The sequence below is a fragment of the Sinocyclocheilus rhinocerous genome, unplaced genomic scaffold, assembly GCF_001515625.1.
Source record: "Sinocyclocheilus rhinocerous isolate Xijiao unplaced genomic scaffold, SAMN03320098_v1.1 scaffold83, whole genome shotgun sequence".
Lineage (NCBI taxonomy): Eukaryota > Metazoa > Chordata > Actinopteri > Cypriniformes > Cyprinidae > Sinocyclocheilus > Sinocyclocheilus rhinocerous.
This window is the reverse complement of record NW_015644623.1, coordinates 301,001-309,675: the sequence shown is the minus strand read 5'-3', so window position 1 is coordinate 309,675 and position 8,675 is coordinate 301,001. Positions and strand designations below refer to the sequence as shown.

The following is an 8,675-nucleotide window of genomic DNA, read 5'->3' as shown; positions in this document are numbered from 1 at the left end:
TGCCATCCTGTGTGTCTGCGTTGATTTGGAGAACTGGAGCATGAAGGAGGACAGTATTAAGGTGCCTGCAGCTCAAGTTCAGCTTTAAAAAGCTTTCGGACTCTTGACTTCCTCATAGCAGACTTCTTTTTTTTTTTTCTTTTTTTAATTGCACTAAAGTGACGTTATATGATATTCTGCCTAGTTCAGTCTTTTAAACGCCTATTTTGAGGTGATTATTTCCAGAGGCTGTGAATTGCAATGATCACTTGAGTAATTACGCACTTTGAATGGCTTTGTATTGTTTTGGTCTCCTTATCTAGGGCCTGTGAACCTTGACCTGACCTGCTCCAGCCGGAATCCTCTCTTTAGACGCTAAAGAAGCACTCTTCAAACTCCAGGACCATGTCAAGTAAGCTTACTGCTGCATGAATACATGAAATAAAAATGGAAGCATAGTTGTATTTGTTTATTGTCAGTTAATCCCCTCACATGGTTTTCTGTTCTCTTTAGCAGGTAATTACACTCCAGCCCCAGGGGGCCCTTTTTCGGCCCTCACACCCAGCATGTGGCCCCAGGACATTTTGGCAAAGTACTGTCAGGTAGTTTACTCCTATATCTTTTTCTTTTTTGTTGCTTGTGTATAATGCTCTAAGTGGCAGATAAATGTTATTCTGTTATTGTAACATCATCATTGTTATGGGAAGTGGTTCATTTCTCAGAGATGTTGTTCTGACTGTTGCAGAAAGACCCCAATATGGAAGCAGAACTGCAGTATGATGAATTTGGGTTCCGGATTGATAGTGAAGGTTAGTGTGGGAATATCAGCACTCATAAAAAATTGAACAGGGCTCAACCTTAACACATATCTAGAACAACCACAGAAAAAAAACAACTAAAGAACTAAATCTATCTTTACATTGTAATGAATTTATGCACTAGGCTGAACTTTAATTATTTTAAATAATAATAGTATTTCACAATATTACTGTTTTTGCTGTATTTTTGATTAAATAAATGCAGCCTTGGTGAGAAAAATAAATTTCTTTCAGAAACATTAAAACATTCTGTAACACTTTAGTATAGGGACCAATTCTCTCTGTTAACTAGTTGCTTATTAGCATGCTTATTATTAACATATTGGCTGTTTATTAGTAATTATAAAGCACATATTCTACATGACCATATTCTACATCCTAATACCTAAACTTAACTACCTTGCTAACTATTAATAAGCAGCAAATTAGGAGTTTGTTGAGGCGAAAGTCGTAGTTAATGGTTTATTAATAGCGAGAATTCGGACTAAAATAAAGTATGACCAAAAATTCTTACTGATCCCAAACTCAAATGGTAGAGTTTATTATGTTGAAGCTTTGTTATAGATATTTTGTTTGTCACAGGTGACTTTTGACAACAGAGGTGATAAGGTTTAAAAAGAGGGGTATCCTCCTGGAATGCTTAATGTCAAGCCCTTTTAAAAGCAGGTCCCATATTTGTCAGGAGTTAAGAGTTTTTTCTGTTTCAGACGGGGTTGAGACAAGTAAATGGCAGCGTGGTGAGGGAGCTCCTCAGAGAGAGGACCCTCAGCAAAGACTTCGCTGGCAAGCCCATCTGGAGTTCACGCACAATCACACTGTAGGAGACCTGACATGGGATAAGATCTCCCCCACCCTGGCTCCCTCTGACCGCCTTCGGACCCTTGTGCTGGGGTGCATACCACACAGCATGAGACCACAGGTTAGCACTGAGAACCTGTTTATCAACCCTCTAAATGTGCTTTTGTTTGTGTTTTTACCTCACCACATATTTAAGGCTGTCTTTGTATTGTTACACACCATCAGGCGACTAATCTGCTGATGTAATGTTCCCATGGCAACCATGTTAATGCTTGAGGGATTCTTAGTGTCACTGAAATAGGACATGATGTCTTGGTAATATCTTGTTTATGCTGTATTGCTATTTTCAGAGATTCCCACGAGAACAGCGGTGCGTTTCTTCCAAGATCTTCCAACTGCATCTCTGCTGGATCTTTGTGTGTTTATCTTTCATGTTCCTCATTGTCTCTTTCATATACATTCCCTCAGTTATGGATGCGTTTGTCAGGGGCCCTGCAGAAAAAGAGAACATCCGAAATTTCCTACAGGGAAATCGTCAAAAACAGTTCTAATGATGACACCACAGCAGCCAAACAGGTACGTGTCATCTCTGCCACAGATATGATGTAGTCAGAGATTTATTTGAAATGGAGACTTAAATTTCAAATAAATGCTGTTCTGTTGAGCTTTCTGAGAATCCTGCAAAAAAATAGCTTGAGTCCTGGTTTGTGGACCTTTCCAGATCCTGTCCCTCTCTCTCCCACTTCACTTCCTTTATCTTAATAAAGACAAAAATGCCAAAATAAATGTATAAATAAAAGCTTATTAAAAATGTTCTTTTTTTTTCAGTTTGATGAATAATGAAAATGTTTCATTTAAATATATATATATCAGTAGGTTTACATTTAGGGTTACAAACATACGTACAACTTTTTAAATTAACATTTTAAATTAATGGCTATTAGAGTATCTTAAAATAAATAAACACATAAAAAGGCAACTCAAGGTATGCTTTTAAAAACCGAGCTACTTTAAATTTGTCACATCTGCTTCAATAGTTTTTTTTTTTTTTTTTTTTTCATTTGGGGATTGTTGCAGGTGCATTGATAAGCATTTTATTTGTGATTTTTGATTACTTCATTAGAAGTTTTTCTTTTCAATTGAAAGCTCAAATTCTTTCATGCATACACCTCAGACTTTACATAGCTGTGTTCCAGTATTGTTTTTATTATGCTTGTCTCTCTGTCTGTGCTGCAGATAGAAAAGGATCTTTTGCGGACCATGCCCACTAATGCGTGCTTCAGCACCTTGTTGAGTGTGGGGGTGCCCAAGCTCAGGCGGGTCCTGAGAGGGCTGGCGTGGCTGTATCCAGACATCGGCTACTGTCAGGGCACAGGCATGGTGGGAAGCGACCTAATCACAGACTCTGGCTCTCTGTTGCCTACCATTTGGCTCATCGGGTGTCAGACTCTGAGGTGTGTGTGTTTGTCTTTGATACAGGTGGTGTCCTGTCTGCTGCTGTTTCTGGAGGAGGAGGATGCTCTGTGGATGATGTGTGCTCTGATAGAGGACCTGCTGCCTCCCTCATACTTCTCCTCCACGCTGTTGGGAGTTCAGACTGACCAGCGCGTGCTCAGACAGCTCATAGTGCAGTATCTGCCGAGTCTAGACCAGCTGCTACAGGAGCATGACATTGGTGAGACACGAACAGCCTCAAAAATATTTAACGCAGGATACTTTTTAAAATCGGTTTTGCTCCAAAGATTTATTCCTCCAAAATATGTTCAGTAAAAAAGCATTCAAATGTTTTCCCTCTCAGAGCTTTCTTTAATCACGCTGCACTGGTTCCTCACTGCCTTTGCCAGTGTGGTGGACATCCGCATCCTGCTGCGAATCTGGGACCTGCTCTTCTACGAGGGCTCAGTGGTGCTCTTCCAGGTTACGCTGGGCATGCTGAAGATCAAGGTTGTTTAACTTTATTCAAAGACTTCTATCTTTCTGTTAGCTAAGCCTTCGATGGTTAAACAAGGCAGCGATGAGTGTTTGATTTGACACACCGTCAATAATAATGGTTTCTTTTTGTGTTGTAAAGGAGGAAGAACTGGTGTCATCTGAGAACTCGGCATCCATCTTTAACACACTCTCAGATCTGCCCAGTCAATTAGAGGACGGGGCGGCAGTGCTGGGCGAGGCTGTGCGTCTGGCAGGATCTCTGTCTCAGGAAAGCCTGGATGCACACAGACACAAGCATCTTGCCTACATCCTTGCAGAGCAGGCCCAGCTCAACTCTGGCAACTCCCATTCCCTCCACACCAACCTCAACAAGGTTGAGAACATGAACAGCATCTTGGATCATCATCTGTGATGGCCACATTTTGACACACTTTATTTGCAATATACAAAATGTGAACACAGGCTCACTCGTAGGTGTGTGTCATTGTTCAGGTGGTCCGCAGACAGGGCTTGCGTAGGAAATCCACCCTGAGCTCGCTTCTCTGGGGGGAGGACGAGGTGGAGGCGCTGAAGGCCAAAAACATTAAACAGACGGAGCTGGTGGCAGCACTGAGAGAAGCCATCAGTCAGACTGCAGAGCACTTTCACTGCCTGGATCCCCGCAACTGCAGCACTGTAAGAGCCACTCGATCACATGAATCACATTTTAGAATCTGTCAGGAATAATTCAATTAGAAACAGAACATTTGCACTGAAACCGCAACACTGACTCATGTACCTGATGACTCACTTAGTTGTTTTGTTTGTATAAATTAGGCCTATGCATCAAGAAATTAGCTGCACACTGGCATTCCCAGTAAACAGACCACCATGAGTCATGGAGAGTCTCGAGTTATTAATCAATTATAACCATTAAGTAGTCAGATGTCAAACCAGACATCTCATTTGATAATGCTGAATTTCTCTCTGTAGTTTCCATATTAAAATTAAGTTGGAAAATAAAACTCTTGTCCAGCTTACTTTTTTCCATTAATAATAATAATAGTAGTAGTAATCAGTATTGTTGTTTGTTTGTTTAATAATAATATTGATAATAATTGTAATTATTGCAATATTTGAATAAATATTACAATATTTTCAGTATTGGAATAATACTAATCATTAATATGGTTGTTGTTGTTGTTGATTATTATTATTATTACCACCAAATATCTGTGTAGCTTATTTTGCCATTATTATTATTATTTATTAATAAATAGTATTTTATAAATTATTCGTATTATGATTGTGTATTCTAATAATAATAATAAAACAATAATAATTATAGTAAATGTTTATTAATAATAATAATTACAAAAATGTGTTGTAATTAATTTAATAATAATAATAAGTAGTAGTAGCAATATTTTTATTTCAGCCCATTACATTTTTATATTTTTGTTAACATTTGTTTATACATTTCTTGTCTCCCTCTCGCTCTCTCTCTCTAGGATTTGACTCCAGACTATTCTATGGAGAGTCATCAAAGGGATCACGAGAACTTCCTGGTTGTGTCTCGGAATCGTCGGAGACGAGCCAAAGCCTTGCTGGACTTTGAGCGGCATGACGATGATGAACTGGGCTTTCGGAAGAATGACATCATCACAGTGAGCACCTGCTGTTTCTGTCATCTAAACATGTTAACTGATGCCTTGCCTTTGTTCCTTGACTGTATCTCTGTGTTTATTCTCAGATCATCTCACAGAAAGATGAGCACTGCTGGGTTGGAGAGCTGAACGGCCTGAGAGGTGAGCTGAGATGTGCTTACAACAAGCATTGAACATTTCTTTGATTTTCAGAAATGGTTCCAACTGCACTTATAACCTACATACAACTCATTACACCAACCAGTATTTCCCACAAACCTTTTGTCCCATTAGGCTGGTTTCCTGCCAAATTTGTGGAAGTCTTGGATGAACGAAGTAAAGAGGTAATAGCTTTGCTTTTGGAATGTGTCTGAATTCCTGTTAATAGGGGATAAACGACTTAACTGTCTCATGCACACGTTCTTGTCGTTCAGTACTCTCTGGCTGGAGATGATACTGTAACTGAGGCAGTGAATGACTTGGTCAGAGGCACTTTGTGTCCTGCTCTTAAGGCCATCTTTCAGCACGGCCTGAAGAAGCCCTCCATACTGGGAGGACCCTGTCACCCTTGGCTCTTCATCGAGGAGGTAGGAGCAGGTTGTGTTTCCTATAGAAAGTTATATACATTTAGATACATATATGTCAAGTGAGTGAAAGAGTTGTGTTTGCGTGTGTGTGTGTGTTGATCCCAGGCAGCCAGCAGAGAAGTGGAGAGAGACTTCAACTCGGTCTACTCCAGACTGGTGCTCTGCAAGACCTACAGGTGAGACGTGTAGTTACATAAGATCTCACCTTCTCTAATTTTCATAATGGTGCTTTGCTGATATGATAGCCGCTTCATCTCTTTAGGTTAGATGAAGATGGGAAGGTGCTCACGCCTGAAGAGCTTCTTTACAGGGTGAGTTTAACAAAATGAGGAAACCTGAAAATGTTTTATCAGCGATTAGGGTGGTTGAGCACTGGTTTTACGTTTGTTCACCGAGCGCTCTCTGTCTGTCATCTTAGGCAGTGCAGTCTGTCAACATGAGCCACGACACTGCACACGTTCAGATGGACATCAAGTTTCGCTCACTCATCTGTGTGGGCTTAAAGTAAGTCAAACCTGCGGTCACACCATCTTTGTTTTGTTTTCTTTTCCCATAATGCAAGCGTGCGTGCATAATCTGCGTGTGTTGTGTTAGTGAGCAGGTGCTGCACCTGTGGCTGGAGGTGTTGTGTTCCAGTATGAATGCCGTGGAGAAATGGTACCATCCCTGGTCCTTCCTGCGCAGTCCTGGCTGGGTTCAGATAAAGTGTGAACTCAGGTAAGACTGAGCCTCTGCAAGCAATTCCCGGCTCAATTCCCGGCTCAAATTGTTTATTTTGTCAATATTGTTCTCAATAAAAGATAAACATATATATAGTGATGAAAGCCAAAATATTAAACCATTGATCTACATTTACTATAAAATTTTTAGTTTTATAGAGAGGGGTCAAAATGACAATTTTAATCTGAGATTCAGAGACAAATTGCAGTGGGGTAAAACTGAAAAAAGGTGGCAGCATCGTTATGTAATTTTTACAGAGATTGGTAGCTCTGTTAGTGAAATCTGATGGCTTTAGCAGTCTTTGTTGCATTATATGCCAATGGTGACCATTCGAAAATGGGGAAAAAGCATTTTTCAAATTTTTTCCCCCCCAAAGTTTGCTTGCCTGTAACTCAAGACGTATTAAAGATGTCTTAATGCCCTTTTAGATATTGGGTCTCAACAAACTTTCCCTTTGGCATCTTCATTTTTAAGGCCCTGTATGGTTCCGTTCCAGAGATATTGGAAATTCAATATGGCTCCAGAAGTAAACTGTTGAATTGTACACATTTTCAATGGTCAAAAACCAAATGTGGGTCACTTTGCATAAATATGATACTTATTTTCTTTTAAAGAGGAATGTCTGAAGAACAAATAATTAGAATAACTAGAAATGTGTCTTGTTTCCTTCTGTCAAAACAACTGCATTGAACATACCTGCCATAAATATTATTTTTCTGAAGTTTGCGTGCCTGGAACTCAAGAAGTATTTAAAGTCCCCATGAAATCAAAATTAAAGTTTTTTGGGTGTTAGTATCAATATGTTAGTCTTAAAAGAAATATAAACATTGGCTACCAGAAATCCCTTACTCTGCCTTTAAACTTTTGATATATGATTTTCTGAGATCACACATCCGAAACACACGGACAGAAAGTGGCTGTCACAGCATGTGAGTACTAAACTAAGCTCTCATTCGTTTTTCGGGCCTGTCTCTTTAAATGCAAATGAGCTGCTGCTCCCTGCCCCCTTTTCCAGAATAGAGCTGCGCAATTACAGCTCGTACCTGCTAAAAAAATATTAGTTTAAACTTATGATATATGGTTTTCTGAGTGCACACGTCCGAAGCACACGGACAGAAAGCGGCTGTCACAGCATGTGAGTACTAAACTAAGTTCTCATTCACACACAAGTTTACGTTAAAAACGCACATGAGTTACAAAAACAGTCGGTTATGTCTGTGAAAGTAAACAGCTGGGAAATAAATCACATGTTTATTTTAGATCTGTGTGGCAGCAGCAATATACATTAAATAAATCAATAAATCCACTACTCTCTTGTAGGGCTGTCAAAAAAAAATTCGAATTTCAAATATTCGTGAATTAAAAAAAAAAATCTACATTCGAATGCAAAAACGTTGCATTCGAATTTTAGGTCTGCGTCAGCCATCAGGCAGCCTTATCAGTGGCACACGAAATGCGACGACAATGTAAGTGTCATTGCATTTTAATGCTTTTTTTAGCCTATCCAGTTCAACCCACTAGATGCAGCGCTGCTACGTTGTTCATTCAATATATAGCGGAAAACAAGAGCATCAGTGTGGTGAATATTTTGTTTACAGCGAAACTGAAACCAAGCCGTTCACACAGAACGAGGCAGCCTTATCAGTGGCGCACGAAATGCGACGACAATGTAAGTGTCATTGCATTTTAATGCTTTTTTTAGCCTATCCAGTTCAACCCACTAGATGCAGCGCTGCTACGTTGTTCATTCAATATATAGCGGAAAACAAGAGTCCAAAGATAGTCGTGTTATTTTATTACGCTTTGAAGAAACGTGCATAATATTTTGCTCGATGCACCCTCTTGTGGCCTCAGGAGAGAAGCCAAAAGCTTTTTTTCCCCCTAACTGAAATTATGCCTTTTAAATTTGAATATAATTCGAATTTTGATAATATTTAAGTGGAAAATTCGAATTTAGTTTTTCAGTCATTTTGACAGCCCTACTTTCTTGTCTCTTCTGATGCTGGGACTCTAAATAGATAGCCAATGATAAAACCGTTAGCATGTTTTGATTAAAACTTTCGCCATGGCATTAGAACTAGTACACCGTTGTCGCTTGTGAAAATACAATGACGGTGCTGTGGGTGTAAACTTACAGATTAAGGGGCGGTAATATTGTAATGAGATCCCTTTGCCACGTCGCCAAGGGAGCGAAATCAGCTGCGCTCGTTTTCTCA

The 8,675-nt window shown here is 39.6% G+C and overlaps 1 protein-coding gene across 3 annotated transcripts in view; it reads left to right on the top strand.

Moving 5' to 3' along the window:
- Nucleotides 1–306: 306 nt before the first annotated feature.
- LOC107758493 (small G protein signaling modulator 3-like) overlaps nucleotides 307–8,675 on the top strand; it is an 11,174-nt gene continuing 2,805 nt past the window's right edge. For 2 of the 3 annotated variants that reach the window (XM_016576228.1, XM_016576230.1), the window contains exons 1-18: nucleotides 307–391; nucleotides 493–581; nucleotides 725–788; nucleotides 1,505–1,716; nucleotides 2,064–2,171; nucleotides 2,832–2,975; nucleotides 3,075–3,270; nucleotides 3,394–3,539; nucleotides 3,667–3,900; nucleotides 4,020–4,202; nucleotides 5,018–5,173; nucleotides 5,260–5,314; nucleotides 5,447–5,496; nucleotides 5,587–5,739; nucleotides 5,845–5,915; nucleotides 6,002–6,050; nucleotides 6,158–6,243; nucleotides 6,334–6,456. In XM_016576228.1, coding sequence (XP_016431714.1) covers nucleotides 385–391; nucleotides 493–581; nucleotides 725–788; nucleotides 1,505–1,716; nucleotides 2,064–2,171; nucleotides 2,832–2,975; nucleotides 3,075–3,270; nucleotides 3,394–3,539; nucleotides 3,667–3,900; nucleotides 4,020–4,202; nucleotides 5,018–5,173; nucleotides 5,260–5,314; nucleotides 5,447–5,496; nucleotides 5,587–5,739; nucleotides 5,845–5,915; nucleotides 6,002–6,050; nucleotides 6,158–6,243; nucleotides 6,334–6,456 — 2,126 coding nt within the window. In that variant the 5' untranslated portion in view covers nucleotides 307–384. The remainder of the gene's footprint in view (nucleotides 392–492; nucleotides 582–724; nucleotides 789–1,504; nucleotides 1,717–2,063; nucleotides 2,172–2,831; nucleotides 2,976–3,074; nucleotides 3,271–3,393; nucleotides 3,540–3,666; nucleotides 3,901–4,019; nucleotides 4,203–5,017; nucleotides 5,174–5,259; nucleotides 5,315–5,446; nucleotides 5,497–5,586; nucleotides 5,740–5,844; nucleotides 5,916–6,001; nucleotides 6,051–6,157; nucleotides 6,244–6,333; nucleotides 6,457–8,675) is intronic. The other variant, XM_016576229.1, reaches the window with a different exon arrangement.